At 41.5% G+C, this 19,555-nt stretch overlaps 1 protein-coding gene across 1 annotated transcript in view; it reads left to right on the forward strand.

Moving 5' to 3' along the window:
• The window catches only part of LOC309399288 (transforming growth factor beta receptor type 3-like), a 43,204-nt gene extending 24,037 nt beyond the window's left edge, over positions 1-19,167 (forward strand). Inside the window, exons 6-17 of the mRNA XM_081966983.1 lie at positions 410-569; positions 982-1,123; positions 1,496-1,685; positions 4,092-4,333; positions 6,517-6,651; positions 7,380-7,697; positions 8,157-8,286; positions 8,542-8,634; positions 11,308-11,418; positions 16,591-16,635; positions 17,193-17,298; positions 18,707-19,167. Coding sequence (XP_081823109.1) covers positions 410-569; positions 982-1,123; positions 1,496-1,685; positions 4,092-4,333; positions 6,517-6,651; positions 7,380-7,697; positions 8,157-8,286; positions 8,542-8,634; positions 11,308-11,418; positions 16,591-16,635; positions 17,193-17,278 — 1,652 coding nt within the window. The 3' untranslated portion in view covers positions 17,279-17,298; positions 18,707-19,167. The remainder of the gene's footprint in view (positions 1-409; positions 570-981; positions 1,124-1,495; positions 1,686-4,091; positions 4,334-6,516; positions 6,652-7,379; positions 7,698-8,156; positions 8,287-8,541; positions 8,635-11,307; positions 11,419-16,590; positions 16,636-17,192; positions 17,299-18,706) is intronic.
• Positions 19,168-19,555: the final 388 nt, after the last annotated feature.

Here is a 19,555-nt window from a genome sequence, read left to right on the forward strand (position 1 = left end):
GGTAGAAAGGAGCCTTTGAGTTTAGAGCTAAAAAGAAGGGCTCCGGGAAGGAAGAAAACCAGGCTTCTAACCTGAATCAAATGCAAATGTGAATCCATAATTGTGTTAAAAGAATAATCTATTATTAAATTAAATTATTATTAAATGAATAATTATGCTAAAAATATACAGGTTAGAATTTGGTTTGTGTTTAGGTGGATCCTATCTAGATTGAATGTCAGTGAAATAAAGACAGGGACCTCGTGAATTCAACAATGTCATGTGAAAACCCATTGGCAACTAAAAGAGTGGACTGAAAGGGTCTTTGATGTTAAATCAGTGGAAACAGCCAAAGGTTTGTTCCTTAGTAAGACCCTATCTCAGTGGTTATATGCATTCTTAATTCTCTTCTTGCTTCATCCCTCAATAGGTGGGACTGCCCAGGCAACTTGCAAATTGCGTAGGAATTTCCTAACGCCCAAGCACTTTGCCTCTGAGCGCCAACTGCAGCCCCTAAGAATTTGCCAGAATCCTGACCCTCCTCAAGATCTTGAAGTTCACATTATCCTTTCCAAAGGTGTTGCCCCCAGGTATGCACTCGCACTTTGCCCAGAGGGTCTAACATTGATGGGTGGATGGAAATAACACAGCAAAGCCATTTATATTTAGAAGAGGCTGGACTATTATGGAGAGCTGACACATTTTTCTTTGGAGTTGGAGGGGGAATGGAAAAGGATGTGAAAAAACAGGCCTATGATAAACTGCATCAAAATGGCTTATCTCAAAGTACCTAGAAATGAAATAAAAATCACAAATATTGGGAACTGGCTTGCAAATATAATTCACTTTGGATGTTGTGGAAACCGTGTGTCTGTGCGTGCGTGTGTACGTGTGTGATATTCAAGGAATCCTAGCAATTTGTGAAAGCATAGACCTGATTCCATAATTTTTAGCTTAATGGCCTGTTACTAAAGGTGGAGCTGGCAGTCTGCTCTCTTCTAGGCCCAATCTGGCCCATCTGACTGTGGAGCTTCATGCGGTTGGAAGATCTCCACGCCAGGGGCTCCTCTTGATCCTGAAGAGTGAAGGAGCTGCCCAATGGATAGTTCGTGTCCACTGTTTCACTGGACAGCTGCATGTACTGGTACGGGCAGGATCTCGTATGGCACACTTTGGCCTTCTTGGTGCTCTCTTCTCAGCAAAAAATGCTATTGGTAGATACGCTACCTGTCTGCAAATGTAAATACAAATATCTGCAGAATTAGACAGTCTCACCCATCTTTTTCTGTATGCTGGTCTGTACCATTGTTCTCCCTGACATCAAGCATTATTTCTTTGGCTGGATGTCACTCCACATTATTCCTTACTGGTGAAAGGGAGGAGTTACTTTTCTATCTAGGAGCCTTTCTAAGCACTAGTGTTCTGTTTGATTCCCCGGTCCGCCTCCCCTTTGAGTTGGCTGTTGCTCTTGACTTCAATGTTCTCAATGTATCCATCTGGACTGTTTTCATTCCAGGCTTCACACAAAGTCACCATCAGCAACCCAGAAAAGAAGCAGCCTCTCACTGTGATTCAGCAGACATCTCCTGAGCTGGCTAATGCTAGAGATCCTTTACAATATGCAGCAGAGCAGAAGCTACCGGCATTCACCTCTTACACCGAAGCTGAACGGGTGAACAGGTTTCTTCTGATTGTTGGACTGAATGGTAGGTAGTTGTTGAAAGGGCTGAGGTGGAAAAAGTACTTACCAAAGACCAACAAAGGGGAACATTTGAAGCCCAGGATTATAATGAGGGGTCCTTGGTGCTCGCTGAGCTTGCCTGTTTTCTTGCAGATGTTTCATTATCCAAACTAGGTAACACCATCACTGCTACTAAGGAGCGCGGTTGATGTTACCTTTATTTGGGTAATGAAACTTCTGCAAGAAAACAAGCAAGGTCAGAGACCACGAAGGGCCCCTCATTCACCAAGTAGTTTGGAAACATATCAGCAGTGGCCGTGAGGGACAGGGGCATTGTTAAGACTTCTATTCTGGAAATTCATCTTGCAATAGCTTCTGCATTCTGTTTTTAATTCTTTCTGCAAAAAGACTGGTGCAACTCTATCTTACGGCACCGAGATGACCAGAAAGAGATAGAGGGAGGTCTTCCATGTACTTTAGTAATCAGGAGTCAAGGCTGACTGGAAAGCACTCCCCCCACCCCTTGCCAAATTTTACAATTTTGGGGATTTTCGAAGTGTCTTATCTTCCCATCATAAATATTTTTAAATTATTGACTATGACTAATTGTCTATTCAGACTTTTTGATATAACCAAACCTCTTCTGATAGGCCACACTATATGGTGAGTATACCAGAAACTGGAAGACCACATGGCCGGTGCGTATGTGCACACCGGAAACTGGGAGAGCAGTTGCCTGGCACCTGCCTGTGCCCCGCACGGCTGATCTTCTGGTTTCCAGTGCTGTCGGGCGTGTGAAGATCAGCTGGCTGACACGTCAGAACCCGGAAGAGCAACAGGCGACAGCTTGCGTGCCCAGAGAGATGGCTCTGTATGCCACTTCCAGCATGCGTGCCATAGGCTTGCCATCATGGGCCTGAGAAAACTTGTTTTGCAATAGGTATCACAGATTGCAAAGGGGTCAAAAATTGTGACCACGTGGCTCAGGTTTCATTTGATATTAATCTATTAAATTATTACATAAAATAATAATTCTAACAATTTGGGGAAAAAAACGTATGGATGAACCTTCGGACGCATTCTAGGCTGACCAGCTACTCAGAGAGCTTCAATGCAAGGATGGTTGTTGTTCTCAGCCAATCTCTACAAATGCCTAACTTTGCAGTGTTTATATTTACTTTTCCAATACTCAAAGGGCCACCAATATGAATTATAAATTTGTGAAATATTTAAGAGCATGTGGGACAGGCTTAACATCTAATCAAATAGAGGAATTAGTAAGAAATTATTTTTTCAAAAAAATTTTTTGCAGAATATCCATGCTTTATAAAGGAGGTTTTTTGGGAATTTGCATAAAAATTTAAAAAGCCCATCAAACTAACTTAACTAGTGGCTTGTGGATTTGCTTTTCATAACGTGTGCAGAAATCTTTGCTGGAAGATCCACTGGAAAAGCCAATTATATTTTGGGGGATTTAAAGCCAGGCATCCCTTTGGTGGAAAGAGATTGCTGTTTGGAACAGTTGTGATTAAAATTAACTTTCTAATGTAGATTGTCTAGTAAACCCATCAGTGCCGTACTTAGTTTAGATTAAAAAAGAAAGGGGGGGAGGGGTTAGTTACTCTTCAGGTTAATGGTATTGGAGCCATGATTCTCTAGAGGGCGCTGCTAGCATGCCAGATAAAAGAGTTTGCAGATAAATTACATACTGCAATGACACATTATATTAATTTAATTGTCCTGCCACTATGTATAGACAGCTCACCCCTGAATGTGTCTCTATATTTTTTGCTGAGTGTATAAAATATTTCATGACACTCACAACTTAATGACCACCTGATTTCACTATATAGAGATCATTCCACCTCTTTGTTCCACTGAGCATACTGAATCTATAGAGGAGAGAATCAAGTGCTGAAACAGGAGTGCGCGTGAGTGCGTGCCGAAAACTGGAAGAGCATTCTCCAGTGCGCATGCACATGCAAAGACCAGCTGGCTGGTGTGCATGTGTGGGCCATAAACTGGAAGAGCAGCTACCCAGTGCGCATGCACGCGCCAGGAATATAGTCTTCCGGTTACTGGCATGCGCATGTACATCGGCCAGCTGGTCTTCATGTGTGCATGCGTGCTGGAAACAGGTAGACCTGGTGGCTGGTGTGTTTGCATGCGCACTGGATGGTTGTTCTTCCGGTTTCCAGCACTCCCATGCACATTAAGAACAGCTGGGTGGTGTACCGGAACTCGGAAGAGCAACAGGCGACAGCTTGAGTGCCCGGAGAAGTGGCTCTACCTGCCACTTCCATAGTGCCATAGTTTCTCCATCATGGCTCTATGACTTCAGTAATACATGAAAGAGTTCACTTACTAACAAGAAGCTGCTGTCTGTATCTCACATTTGTTTGTTTCTCTCTCTCTCTCTCTCTCTTTGCAGAGGCCATAACTGCTCCTCCAGAGAATCATGAACTCTTTGGCCCCATGTTCTTGCCTCCCTCCAAAGTTGCCATTGAGAGACAGCAGTTTCCAGAAGCTGTCACCGTAGGGTGGGAAAAGAAGCCGAAGGAAGAGGACAGTTCTGTGCTCTCTACCTTGCCTGCTGCTGAAACAGAGAATGTTGAATCTGATTTATGCTATGGGATCCAAAAACCCATGCAGGAAAAGGAGGATATAAAGAAAGTAAGTAAACTAGCTGAGATGGTTCCAGACTTGGAGAGAGAACAGGCCTCCTAGAACAGGGGTCTCCAACCAGTGGTGGGTTTCAATTTATTTTACTACCGGTTTGCTAGTGCCCGCTGCTTCTGAGCATGCACAGAAGAGTCCAGGTGAGTGGGCAGAGCTCCCGCCACCACCACTACCGGTTCGCCCGATCCAGCAGAAACCCACTTGTCTCCAACCTCAGCAACTTTAAGCCTGCCGGACTTCAACTCCCAAAATTCCCCAGCCAGCAAAGCAAAGACCGCCATGCTTAAAGTTGCCAAGGTTGTAGACCCCTGTCCTAGAACATGATTTCATATGGAAGTGTGTATGGGCAGACCTTCAGCTGCCACCGAGAATACCATTTGTGAGAGATTGCATGAAAGGAAGCTACTTCAAAGAGTGATGCAACTGGCCAGCCGAACATTTGTTGGTAGGAATGGCTGAGTAGAATGAGTAAACAGCTACTTTACAGAGAAAGTGTCAGCTCTTTGCTGAAGCAAAGTCACTGAACAACCAGGCAGAAGTAATCTTAGCATCCACTTCAATACATTTCTGGTCTGGTTGCTAAAGGACACTTCACATGAAATCTTTTAAGCCTTAGCTTGCATGCTGGGTGATTTTCTGTTCCAGCAATACTCCTTGCCTTGCTTGACAATAGCAGTTAAGTATATGGAGATGGTTGATAGACCGATAGAAGATTCCATCTCCCCCACCCCCATATATCCTGTCTCTCCCCTCCCCTTCTTTTAACTATCATTTGTATTTTGATTGTTATTAGAAATATTTATTTTTTACGGTTTTATTGCTCTTATATGTCGTAAGCCTTGCAGCAAGATGAGAAGCAAACAAATTTAATTAATAAATAGAATATGAGAGCCATATAAAAGACAAGTGTCTTTTAAATCAGGGGTCCCCAATCTGTGGTCCATGGACCGGCCCCGGGCCACAGCATGCCAGAAACTGGGTCACACAAACAAGAAGAGCCCCCTCTGCAGGATGCAGGTAGTATGCGAAACCATGTCCCTTCTGGGCTGTGGAAAAAACCTCTCTTCCCAGAATTGGTCCGTAGTGGCCAAAAGATTGGGGGCCACTGTTTTAAATGGAGAAATTGAACCAACGCCTTCTCCACCCCATAATTCTAACATTTGGAGGCTGAATTCCATCCCATAATGCTAACATTTGGAGGCTGAATTCCACCCCATAATTCTATCATTTGGAGGCTGAATTCCACCCCATAATTCTATCATTTGGAGGCTGAATTCCACCCCATAATTCTATCATTTGGAGGCTGAATTCCACCCCATAATTCTATCATTTGGAGGCTGAATTCTACCGGTGAATTCCACAGCATCAGATACAAGATGCATATTGTAAAGGATCTCTATCATCAGATTCAGTCCTGGGGCTCTTCCATGCTGCTTACCTCCACTGCTGAATCCAGCTGGAAATGATGAGAAATTGCTGTAACTATTTCAATTTGTTCTTTAGCTTTGACAACAATACTGGCCAAGTGTTTTGCCTCAATGGCAGTTACTACAGTGTCTGATTGCTGTCCACCCGATGCTTTATCCCTCTGGGCCAGGAAAACAAGCGCCAATCAGTTTCCTTGTCATAGGAGGCCTTTAGGAACATGTTGCTTTCATTTCATTTTGTATGAACCTCCTCCATGGACTCCACCAATAGGCATCTTCGTCTCTCTTGTATTTAATGATGGATGCTTTGCTGCTCTTCCTGTTACTTGGGTTAGAATGGGAAACTGGCAGATTTTAAAAAATCAAATCCAAGGAAGGAAGGAAGAAAGGAAGACAGAGAGACAGACCGGCAGAACTAGTAGTCGTCCACTGCTGAACTAGCTTTGGAAAAAGTTGTAGCATCATTTCATTTCCCTTTCAGGCTTCATTGGCCTTCTCAGGTGAGCTATTAGGGTAACTAACTGTTGGTATGCCAATGGCACAAACAGGTTGCAAACAGACTGGTGCTCCAGTATACTACTTATCTGAGATTTAGAAGAAAAGCCTCATAAAGCATGCTGAGGTTCAGGCTTTATATGGGCAAACATTATGCAGTTGGTCTGTGATCCTTACAATTAAACCCTCGTGCCAAATATAAACTCTTTGTTTCCTAAAGTTTTCCTTGTCTTTTCTTCTTCTTCTTCAACCCAGGCATTTTCCTCAGAAGACAAAAAGGACCATCCTTTTCACCAGGTCCAGCTCAGCCTAGAAGTGTCCAGTTCTGAGGCTTTTGTCAACCAACCAGGATTTTGTATTGTCGCTGCCAACAGCCGGGTCTTTGTGGAAGTAATACTAATATTCCGTTTGGAAAAAAAAAAGACTTCTTGTGCAAAAATTTTAATTTCTTGTCCCTTAAATAGTGCAAGGCCACTTCATATTTCCAAGTGGTCTTATTTCAGGGGTTTTGGCCAGGACTCCCAGCATCTCTCTTCTTAACTAGGCCAGAGTCTGCTTACTTCTTTTAAAGTACCAATTTAGATACTACTTGAGATGGTTTCAAAATCTTACATATCTGGAGGGTGTTGACTTTGGAGCCTTTTGCTCTTTTCCCCAAAACTTGGGAAAGAAGATCTCAAAGTCTATGTTAACTAGAGGCTACTTCTAGGCTACTTCAAGGATTGGTCACTTGAGTGAATATTCTTTTTCTTTTTTTGGTAGCTATTATGGAAGGAAAAGTGATTTTTTCCTCTATTGGGAAGCCTTCAGTAAATGGGCCTTCATTTTGCCAAATATGGTTGTTGGGATTGCCCAGTTTTTACAAGAAAAGAGTATAAGCTGTTAGTTGGACAGTCAGCATTTTTGGGATATTTTTTTTAAAAAAGCAACTACAGCCATATTTATGATAACCATCAAGAAAAATCCATATGATTGTATATATTTGGGCTTACAGCCCCCGCAGGTAGAGCCCCATGATGCTTTCTCTGTTCCTTACTCCATCCTTTCAAGATCAAGTATTTGGGTTTGCTAATTCTATGGTGGGTCTTTGGTTTTTTTGTTTTTGTTTTGTCCTCCAGGCATCTTTGGTCACATTTCACTTCTGTCTTGGCTTCACCATCCAACAATGCTTCATCTCTGCCTCTTCGGATTCTTCAATTATATCTTCGTACCTGCTTATCCAGCACGGCTGTGCAGCTGATTCCCATGTCAACCTGTTAGCACCTCAACATGCAGTTCAGGACCAGGAATCACGCCCAAGATACCACCAACGCCAACGGCTAAGTTTTGTGCTCCAGCCTCGCTCCAATCACTCCATTCATTTCTTGCATTGCCATTTGACACTATGCAGCAGGGGACCTCATGACTCCAGCAAAACTAGCGGTTCAATCCCCAAGGTCTCTATAGCCTTTGAGAGCAGGGAAATGAGCTTTTAACAGTTGTCCAGGAGCTCTGTGCAAATACTCACTTTCTGTCTCTGACGCTGTCCTGACATAAGATGTCTTACTACTCGCCAAGCTTTGGGTTGGCCCCTTGGATAGAGAAGGTATCAGACACCCATGTTTCTTCCACCCGTCTTGGCATTTTTGTATGCAAATCAGGTGCTCGATCACTGAGCTATGGCATACGTTTTGTCCAAAGCATGGAAAAGTAGTGCTTAAGAACAACTGGGAACCTGGGGGCAAGGCAAAAGGGAAGCTTCTTAATTTATCTCAAATGAGTTTCTGCACAGAATTGCTTAATGCAACTTATTTGAAAAATTAGATGAGTGATCTTATTGGAAAAGATAGTGGTATTTGGTCCAGACTTTTTCCCCCTTGCAAAGAGATGGTCATTGAGACAGATTTTTGTTTCAGTGCCAGTTTGAGAACAAAGGCTGCAGGAGAGAAGAGCCAGCCAGCGGGGACTTCCAGCGTACCATCACAAAGCCCATCATGGTGACCGTGGAAACTCCACTCAGACCAGCTTCTCCTAGTCTGAAGCCAGGTAGGCGCTTGGCTGTTGGCTCAGGAAAATGGCATCCCTCGCGCCAGAGAGATTTCACTGCCTGCATTTGGGAAAGACAGTCCGCGCAGCCCCTTTCCAGGATATGAATGAAAATCCAGAGATACATGACACTTCTTTGTGCATCTCCTCTCATCTAGTTATAGGCAACATATAGCAGTGATTGGGTGGGCCAATGTAACTCAAAAATATGCACTTGTTTTATGGAAGCCGTTTCCAGATTTATGTTTTTGTCAGTCTCTCCCTCCTTTGCCATAGATAATTCCCTGCCTAAACAGCAAGGAAAAGCAAAGGATGTCAGGAAGTTGCAGAAGGCACAGCAAGTTCCGAGTGAGTATGTGCTGATGTCTTCTTTAAGCATGTATCCTGGGATATGGAGAATAGAGCCACTTCTGAATCTGAATTCCATCTCCTCTCCTAGGAGAAGTCCCGGGGCTTTCCCTGTAGCTCAGTTCAAGTGCTCTGCTCCCATCCGTGAACCAGCAGATAAGCCTTGCTGTTCCCACCGTGGTTCCCCTATTGCATTTAACCATGGCTTGCAGCCAGGGGACAATGTCATTTCCCACACAAAGAAGGCCACCCTTCTCACACTGTCTCAGTGTCACCAGCTGACAGGAAAAGCATTTGCCAATCGCAGTACTATCACAACTGGCAATTATTTTGAGAAATGGCTGCACTGCAGGTTTAACTATGTGCCGGAGCTTGCTTCTCTTTTCATTTGCTGCCTCTCCCAGAGTGGAGATCAGCTGCCCAAGCAAGGTGATTGGGACGAGGGGGCTGTTTATCTGCTGTTTCTCCTAGTCAGTCCTCAGGCCTAGATCAAGCAAACTACAGGGAGATGTAGAACGTCAGTCATGCAAGCTGATTCTAACACAACTCAGTGTGTTCAGACTTATAACAGACCTATAGCTGTTGTTCATTTTGCTATTGTACCATGCACTGTTGGGTGCTGTGCTGCGAAGCAGTAGAGAAAGAGAAAAACCTCTCTCGTACATTTCATCTTGCAACTCCCCATCACTGCTGAGCAAGTACAACTCAGGCAGATTCAGGTCTCTGAGTTGAGGATTAAGAACTAATAAAGAAAAGACAGGGGATTGACCCTTCCCGCCTGTGGCTCACCTGATAGGTCTACCAATAAGATGGACAACCAAACACATGATTGTACCCACGGTTGTCATGGCGTTTTTGCTGCTCACAGGGCAAAACACTGCTTTAATGTCACAACCTCTAAGGATGACTTTAAGCAGCCCGAGGTATGGGTTGGGCACAAAGTGAAGGCAAATGTCTTCTTTTGCTGTGAATATAGCAAAAGAAGCAAGGAGAGGAGGTGTGGCAGCACATCAGTATCATGGAAAGGCTCAAATATGGCCAGATCGATGACTCCTTCTACAATGTTTTTCTAGCTCTTCAAGGTGTACATTTGGCTCTATTTCCATAGTAGTGCCAGAAAAAGAGAGGAAAGCTTCTGCTTGTTTAACAATATGATTCCAGTTACTTCTCATTAGGGATGTGTGAAACTTACCGATTCAGGAGCAGACTGTACTGAATCTCCTCCTGATCACATTCTGGGCATCTCCTGTGACAGAATGTCCAAGGTTATCAAATTTGTTCTTGTCACGTTGACCCGAGTTGCATGAATCACACACATAAGCAGAGACAGGGAGTCTAAAAGAGATTGTTATTAGAAATTTAGCTGTTGTTTGGGAGAGAGGCGAAAGACAAAGACTGACAAGAACATGGATGTACTGTCCATCACAGGAGAAGTTATGATACATCTAGGTGACAGAAAACAGTGGAGTTCAAAGGACACTTCAAAGACTTCCGAAGAGACATTTGATGATTGGGATTCCAGGGGACAGAGGCAATGAGAGGGAGGCTGAGTTATGAGCTTAGGATCTCAGAGAGAAGGAAAGAAGAGAGCAGAGAATAACAGAAGATAAAGCAGCTGGCAACTCTTCATCTCTACAATGTTATCTATAAGTCAACTCTTCAATGTTATAAGGAGTTACCCAGGGCAAGGAGGAGGAAGGGAATTGTTTAAAACCTGTCTAGCTATCTGAAAGTTAAAATAACTCTCCACACAAGGAGGAAGGAAATAAATATAAACAAAATAAGATCTATTTACAGGGAGAAAATGAAAGGACGAACTTAAGAGATAAGCAGTGAAGGAAATACAATAGCAATAGATTTATACTGCTCCATTGTGCTTTACAGCACTCTCTGAGCTATTTTCAGAGTCAGCAAATTGCTCCCACCAATCTGGGTCCTCGTTTTACTAACCTCAGAAGGATGGAAGGTTGACCTTAAGCCGGTCAGGGTCAAACTCCTGGCTGTGGGCATACTTAGCCTGCAATACTGCATTCTAACTACTGTGCCACCAGGGCTCATAATATTTAAGAAAAAGCAAAATTGCAAAAATAATAGGGGCAACGGTAAAATAGAGTTTTGAAATATAAATTCACTATAAACAGCACTTCTGGCAGTTACAAACAACAAGACATCTATTTAATTTGTAAATAGCCTATTAATAAACGTAGCAGTTTCACTGGCTGAATTGCACGCGTAGCCTAGTTTGTTGCTGTTCTAAAATATCTGGAATAGTGTGCAGAGGAAGAACCAGATATTCCAAAGTTCTATACAAAATAGGTTTTGTATACCCTTATTATCATACTGGAAAATATTAACTGGCTTATAATTCTTTACATTCAAAGTATAAGTCTTATTCGCCAGGTTTCCCAAAATAACATACCTCCCACAACTCTGAAATCTGCCCAATTTTGATATAATGAGTTTGAAATAAGAAGATTCTTTTGCAAGAGTTAGAACAATCTTCCTCTTTGTTTCAATAAATGAACTAAAATGAATGGAACCTTGATTTTGGGGTTTTTTTTTCCCCTCCTTGCAATCTTTAATTTTTGGGACTTGTTTCATATGTTTCAACTGGTTTTATTGGGCAAAGGGAACAAGACTTCTCAATTCCATGTATTTCCAACTTTTCTGCAGCTACTCCTCCCCCAGTTCTGGAGCTCCCAGCTGTCATTGGCATAGCCTTTTCAGCATTCATCATTGGCATCTCCCTCACTGGTGGCCTCTGGTTCATTCATTCTCAGACGCGTATGTAGAAGGACAGTTTTCAATGCTATTGCTAACATTATTCCATGTTCCTTCTGGCTGCTGCTAAAGTCTGCAAAAAAAAAAGTATCACAGACGACCAGATGAAGGGCCATTTAGTTCAACCTGGTTTTTCCCAGAATGGTCAACCAGAGGACAATGAAGGCCCATTAAGGGTTAAGTTTAAATGAGCACTATTGCATCTGTACCCCTTTGATGGGAACTTCCAGACAATAACTTTTATGAGCTGAATAGTATTATAAATATAGGAGACCCATTGCCTAGTTTCTCCACATAATTTTATACAACTCTATTATCTCTTTACTATTACTAGTATTGAAAAGCCAAAAGATAAACATTTTCCCTATAGAAATAGCTCCAGCTCTTGAAACCTTTTTGGTGATGTATTTACCAGAACTTTAGACAGTGGTCTAAATGTAATTGTATTCTAGCTTTATAGAAACAAATACATGAATCCCAATATAGATTTCATATTTTTATGGCTACTGCATATGAATCAGAGGTGGGTTCCGGCAGCTGCTACTGCCAGTTTGCTCATGGTTGCACAGCGTGGGTGTGTACAGTACTAAAAAAATGCTTCTGCGCATGTGCAGAAGCCAAAAACAAGTTAGCTGCGAGTATGTTGCTGCCGGAAGAAGCGGTTTGGGGGCATGGCAGGCCTGGGTCGCTGCCAGTTCCAGCGACCCAGGTCACCAAGTTACTACCGGCTCGGCCAAACTGGTTCAAACTGGTAGGAACCCACCTCTGATATGAATTAATGTTTCAAGCTCTTTAGAACTGACATGACAGACTAGGAAAGGTGTCCTGGAATTGCAATAATCTTATAACCCTGATTATGAGGCTCCAATATTTGTCTCCTGGTGTATCCTCAATATCAATCTACACAAATTCCTCAAGAAGCTCTAATCAGACATATTTTCAAATGCTTTTTGAAAGCATCTGATCCATTGGATCAAAAAGAACTGAATAAATTTAAGTATCGTTCAATATAATAATGGTAAAATATTGTTAAACTAAATAAGTAGAAATCCATTATAATCCTATAACAGTTTTATACTGTAATGTAGAAAAAGATACTTTATTATAACCAGAGACCAGACAGATTAAATGCTTATCAATACTAAACAATAAAATAATACCGACAATTAGAGTAATGTCATTAAAGGATTAAAGAATGCTTCATATATAACTATTCCCATGCATAGCAACCTAAAACCACTCCAAGATATTCAAGATAAAAATTAAATTGTAACTGACAAGGAGTCAATTGGTCAGTTTACAGAGGTAGCTTAGATGTTACAGATAGTTCTTAATGTATGACCACAATTGAGCCCAAAATTTATGTTGCTAAGTAAGAAAGTGGAGTTTTGCCTCATTTTGCGTCTTTTCTTGCCACAGTTGTTAAGTGAATCCCTGCAGTTAACTTAGTAACATGGTTGTTAAATCAATCTGGCTTCCCCAATGACTTTGCTTGTCAGAAAGTCGCAAAAAATTATCTCGGGACTCTGCAGCTGTCATAAATATCAATCCGTTGCCAAGAATACAAATTTTGATCACATGGGGATACTGCAATGGTTGTGTGAAAAATGGTCATAAGCCACTTTTTTCAGTGCTGCTGCAACTTCGATCACTAAATGAATGATTGTAAGTTGAGGACTACCTATATTTCTTGTCCCACTACTATTACACGAATTTTGCAACATTTTCTCAAAGCAGCAGAAAATGACTTTGACCAGTTTTCAGGACAGAACAGGAAAGCTGTGATGTAGTTCATGCAATAATCACTGGATTATAAACTATTGGTCCCAGCAGTTTTCTTGGCAATGCCTTTCAGAGGTGGTTTGCCCTTACCTTCTCCTAGAGCTGAGAGAGAGTGAATGACCCAAGGCCACCAAGCTGGCTTTGCCATGGGGTTCAGTGCTCGCTCATTTCCCGTATATACAGCTACTGTATATGAAGCCATAGTCATCTGTTGGTTGGACTGATGCGACATTAGTGCGCTGACGATATGCAGCTATGTATACCTGGGCTGAGTGATGCCATGGAGTGATGCTGCAGAGTGTCATGTCATGTGTGATGCAATGGCTGTCCAAGGGATGCCATGGGGTTCCTGTCTTGGTGCTCTGGGATCTGGATGGGGAAAAACAGGCTTTGACTCAATCATGTAAGACCAAATGTTTTGGGGTTGTAGGACCTCCAAGTTCCAGTGACCTTTTATCTTTTATTCTAGAGAAAGTTGTATTGTCCATTCAGACCTTGTGCCTAGATTTGGGATTGTGTTGGTTGTGTCTTCCTCAAATAGTAGGTTGCACTGTGGCCAGGAGACTCTTTGTAAAGCTTTGTGGGATGTGTTAATTGCACCTGTTCCTGGATTGGGAGGCCTTACTCACAGTCACTTATTTATTTATTTATTTATTACTTGAACTTATTAGTCGCCCCCTCTCCCCACAGGGACTCGGGGCGACGTACAAAGGTATTATATAGCGTATAGAGGAGGTAAGAATAAATAAATAAGTTACAATACTTAAAAAGTTAAAACCCCAGTGAAATTAACCCTTAAAAACTAAAATTACAATTAAAAATGCCCTGGGCTGGGGAGGTTGTAGAGTTATGCCAGGTCAGCTAGTCGAAACAGGTAGGTTTTCAGCTTCATACGGAAGGAGCGAACTTATGCCTTTGTCACCTCCCGTTTGGATTACTGAAATGAGCCCTACCTGGGGCTACTCTTGAAGAGTATTCTGGAAACTTCAGCTGGAGCAAAAGGCACCATTGTAAGGCAGCCGGGATATGCAGTGGGTTCCATCTACAAAACAGCTCCATTTGGCAGGGCCAAGGCACTGTGCCTTTTCTGCTGTAGCCCCCATCCCTTTGGAATATCGTCTCTATCTCTGATAGACTTCCAGAAGTCCCTTAAACTCCACCCCTTTTTTTCACCAGCCTTGAGGATCCTGGGTGGTTGAATGAAATTGAATGTGGTTTGTTCTCTCACTTTCTAGGGTTTTATCTATTTATTTCAGTTGTAACTGATTTTAGATTGCTAGGTAGTTTTTAGCTGTTGTGGTGGTTTATGCCACCCAAAGTCACGTTTGTGAGATGGGTAGCTATATGCAAATAGTCCTTGACTTATGACTGTAATGGAGCCTGCCCATTACGATCATAGGTGGTACTGGTGATTAAGAAAGGGATTGTGATCCCCTCATTTACCAACCACAATTTCTGATCTCCCTATTTTGGCCATTAAACGACTATGAAAGTTGTTAAACAGAGCATGGGATGTTTATATATCACCCCATAGTGCTTTACAACACTCTCCAGGCAGATGACAATGTCAGCCTATTGCCCCCAACAATCTGGGTCCTCTTTTACCATCCGTGGAAGGATGGAAGATCTTTCGCATGTCAAGATAGAACTCCTGACTGTGGGACCCAATTAGCCTGCATTCACTTTGCCACCAAGGCTCATTGTTATCACCTGTGAGAACTATTTGCCTTCCTGAAAAATATAACTTCAATCACAAATTGCTGTTCAACATCCTTCTTTTAATGAATTGAAGTAATGTTTACTGTTAGTCTTGATGTTATTAGCAATAAGCTTTTGAAAAATCATTTTCAGAAACTGTTACTTTCTTGCATGATCCTCCTTCTCTTCCTCCCACTCACACCCACCCACTCAGATAAATGTGTGTCCATTTTGGTAATCCTTGTTTTGACAAACATCTACCGTATTTTTCGGAGTATAAGACACACCTCTCCCCCCCCCCCCAGAGTGTGGAAATGCTGATGCATTTTATACACCAAATACAGACATTTTTGGCCTCCTGAAGCCCTGCCTTCGCATCCCATTTCTGCAAAAAACAGGCCGTTTTTCGCAAAAAACTAAGGCATTTTTGCCTTCCCTCAGCCCCCAGCAGCACTCTGCAGTCTTCAGCAGGGCTGGGAGAAGGTAAAAAAGCCTCAATTTTTGCAAAAAATTGGCTCATTTTCCATCAATTTTTCGCAAAAATGGGAGTGATTTTGCCTCCCCCCAGCCCTGCTGAAGCCTACAGACTGCTCCTAAGGATCAGGGAGGACAAAACCTTTTTTTTCTTACTTACCTCTTTGAAATCTTGGTGCGTCTTATACACCGGTGCGTCTTATAGTCCAAAAATACGCTATTTTCAAACAGGAGCCATTTTCCCATGAAAAGTTTCCTTAACTATGCTTGATACCTATGCTCTACTGATCTCTTTTGGGACTATATGTAACAATATAGTAATAACCAAATTGGTGCAGTGGTGAAGGCATTGGTCTAGAAACCAGGTTGCTGTGAATACTAGTCCTTCCTTAGGCATAAAAGCCAGTGGGGTGACTTTGGGCCAGTCACTCTCTCAGCCCAAACCAACTCATAGGACTGCTGTAGGGAAAATAGAAGGTGGGAGGTTTATGCACGCTGCTTTGAACTGTACAAAATAAATGTGGGATATACATGTAATAATTTTAGCTGGATTTCCATTATCATGGATTTGAACTCCCCTACCTCCCCAACCCTTCTGGAAATATCTGATCCAATTAAATTTCCCACCACTTTGTCTTTCTTATATTGGCTGTACGATTATTGTTCATGATTCTTTAAGAAGCCCCGAGATTCAACACAGGAAGTGGGGGGAAAGTGGAAAGAAACCGAATTATGTACTTAGGCTTAGGCATAGTAAGAGTAATGAATTAAGGTGTTAAAATGGAGAAGAAATAATTGCTGTTTTATTAATGGAAAGATGATGGAAAGGGAACATGGCATTTAGGTGAGGATCTATGGTTAAAATTACCCAGCCTTGTGGTTCTGCCACATTTCATTTTTACTCCTATAAGAAATGTACTACAGAATGTTACTTTATAATAAGCAGACCATATGTCACAATGCTTTCTGTGCATATGTGTAATTTTCAAATCCAGTTCTCACCATGAAGAAAAGACAACTAAACTGACACAAAGTAGAGTTCAAACAGTAGAATTAAATCTATGGGGTAGTGAAATCCGTGGTCCTTTTCTTTCTTCAAAATCTTTAGCAGATACTGTATATCCTTTTCCCAGGATATTCCTGGGCTATTTTTGCCTAGGAAATAAAATTAGTTCTAAAAATTAAGAGTTTCATATGTTATCACTGTCCTTGAATTCTTAGGTAAGATGGCTGCCAGAAAGAAGGCCCAACTTGCAGATGAGAAAGGTAAGGTAGTCAGCCTTGGTAATTGTATTTCTTGGTACTTGATTCCTAGTTTCAAAAAATAATTGAGCTCTGCATGTGAAGAAAGCCAACCTAGTCAATTTTATTGGCTTTATATTTCCCTGGAGTGTTTCCCCCAAAGTATTATGGGAGTTATAATTCAGTAAGGATGCACAGATCCCTAGCTTCTCTCCCTTCGTACAAAATATGCTCTTGTTCACTCTTCCACAGGAATCCCTAGTTTGGCTTGAACACCCCAAAATGCAGCTTTCTCTACCCAAGGGCTCTTCAAATATTTCAGTAAATTACTTGGTGCAAATGCTCCTGCTTCTGAGCCAAATCAGGACCTTTGCACATTTCAGCTAGTTTTGTTTGACCTCATATGTAAAAAGCCAGAGTTACACATAGATGCTTATAAATAAACCCAGAACAAATAGTAGAAGGCGAGTTTGCCCATTTGTGGAAGAGGCAATAATCCTATATTGAAAGTAAGCAAGCAGAAGGGGTTGCTGGAGAAAGAAAAAGAATAACATTATATTTCATTGCATTTCACCTACCAGCTCCTGAAGAAACAGCTGTTTCCAGTACTCTGGATATTTCCTCAGCTTTGAATGTAAACAGTCCTGCAGATAATTTCGTGCCTTAGAAGCCTCTCCTGAAACTCAGGTAGCTGAATTTGTGAATGTTTGTGGGAAAATATGACTGGGATTCCAATAGTGACAAAAACAATGAAGGCCAAAACTACTGTCAGATGATACATATGTGGAACTGTCTTTAATTTTCAATTTTCCATGGATGTGGTCGAGAATGAAGAACTCTTGAGCAAGTATTAGACTGACAACGAAGTAACTCACAAGTGACTGGTCCTGCAGCAGCTGCAGCCGCCTACTTTTCATTGCCTGAAACTTTTATTTTTTAAAAAATTGGGTGAGTGCCATAACAATCTAGCATTTCCAAACTGTATGGCATACTAGGTTCAATTTCCGTGCCACTGAACTAAAATGGGCAGCCCCGTGCAAGACCAAACATGGACTAACCATAGGTACAATCCCTTTAATCTGAACAGAACCGAAACCGCCAAGACATATTGTATGTTGTTTTTGTGACTGCTTTATAGTGTAGATCTCAAAAATAGTGAACACAGGTTGTTGTTTTTGAGCTCCGAGCTTGGCAATTTGGTTGCAAACGTTTCGTCACCATTCAAGGAGACATCGTCGGTGCGCAATGTCTCCATGAATGGTGAAGAAATGTTTGCAACCAAATTGCCATGCTCAGAGCTCAAACCAACAGTCTAACTACCAACCGGAGTTATTAATATTCAAACATGTTTCATAGTGAATATAGCTGGTGAATATAGAGCAGCTTGCACTACAAGCACTATTTCCACCTGTTGCAAAATGCAATCCTACCACAGTCTGTGAGAGATTATGGCTAAAGAAACAGTGGAAAGTAAGGTTGATTAGTATGTTAACCTTCAAGCCAGCCATCTCACCAATTACAGGTAGTCCTCAACTTACAACAGTTCATTTAGTGACCGTTCAAAGTCACGGTACTGGAAAAAGTGACTTATGATCATTTTTCACACTTATGACCCTTGCAGCATTCCCCATGGTCACGTGATCAAAATTCAGACGCTTGGCAACTGGTTTATATTTATGACGGTTGCAATGTCCCGGGGTCATGTGATCCCCTTTTGCGACCTTCTGACAAGCAAAGTCAATGGGGAATCCAGATTCACTTCACTGTGTTACTAACTTAACAAATGTGGGAAGAAAAGTCGTAAAATGGGGCCAACTCACTTAGCATGTTTGTTAAGTAAAACTTAAATGTTTCACATAGCAAACTTTGGGCTCAATTGTGGTCGTAACGTGAGGACTACCTGTATGGAAAGAGACAGAAAGGAGATGCCTAGCAGCTGTAAAATTGATCGCAGTGAGTTGTATAAAATTGTTGCTTTTGTAATACTGGGTTAAAGGACATGCAAAAAAAAAAAAACTGCAGAGGAGAACATGAGAATTGTAACAGGGTGGTTAGAAGTGCAGAAACCATTTTTCTATCCACTTTTTTTTAACAGATTCTGAGATGACTTTGCAAGCGTCTATAAACCTACTAGCCTTCTCCCTTTATTACAAGTAGAAGCTTCAGTATCTTTTTACTGTCCTTGAACTGGTGCTTGATGGTCTAGCTTCAGTAAGTAAATGAGCAGCAGGAAGGTTTTTCATTATGGAACAAGGTGGAAGACTAGAGAGCTGTGCCTCTTCGTTGAAGTGTGCCTCTTCTCTCTTACTGGGCCATCAACAAAAGGAACTGTCCTGCTTGAGTCTGTGCTGAAATATCTACATTCCTCTACTGTGCCAGATATGCTGCTGCTGTTATAGGTGGGGAAGTTGTCAATTAAACTGGGAGAAAAGATAGATTAGGGAACATTTAATAATTCCTACTGAGTGTTATTTGGCTGTGTTTTCCTGTCCAATAGTGCTAATACTTTGCAACTGATATATTTACACGACATGCCGTATCCAGCAAATAAACTATTTTATTGTAATGTATTGATCCATTAACCAAGTGTACTAAGAAAAGGCTGAATTTCCACAGTATGTTAAACTACTGCCTGCCCACAATCATAGCCCAGAATTTTACACCATTTCTTTATTAAATTATATTATAAAATATCCATATTATATTATATTTATATTACAAATTTATAATATATCTTATAACAAACTATATTATAAAATATAAACTAAACCAGCTCCAAATGTTTTTAAAGAAGCAAGTAGCAAAAAGTTCAAAGTTAGAAAATGTTGAGATTACTTTTGTCATAACAAGGGAATTTTGTTAGCGATAACGCAAATGATACAGTTTCCTATTATCATTTGCAAATGCCGCTCATTTGATCCTCGATAACGTAACACATGCTTTG

This window comes from Natrix helvetica (assembly GCF_964273705.1).
Source record: "Natrix helvetica genome assembly, chromosome: 1".
In the NCBI taxonomy this organism is placed as follows: Eukaryota; Metazoa; Chordata; class Lepidosauria; order Squamata; family Natricidae; genus Natrix; species Natrix helvetica.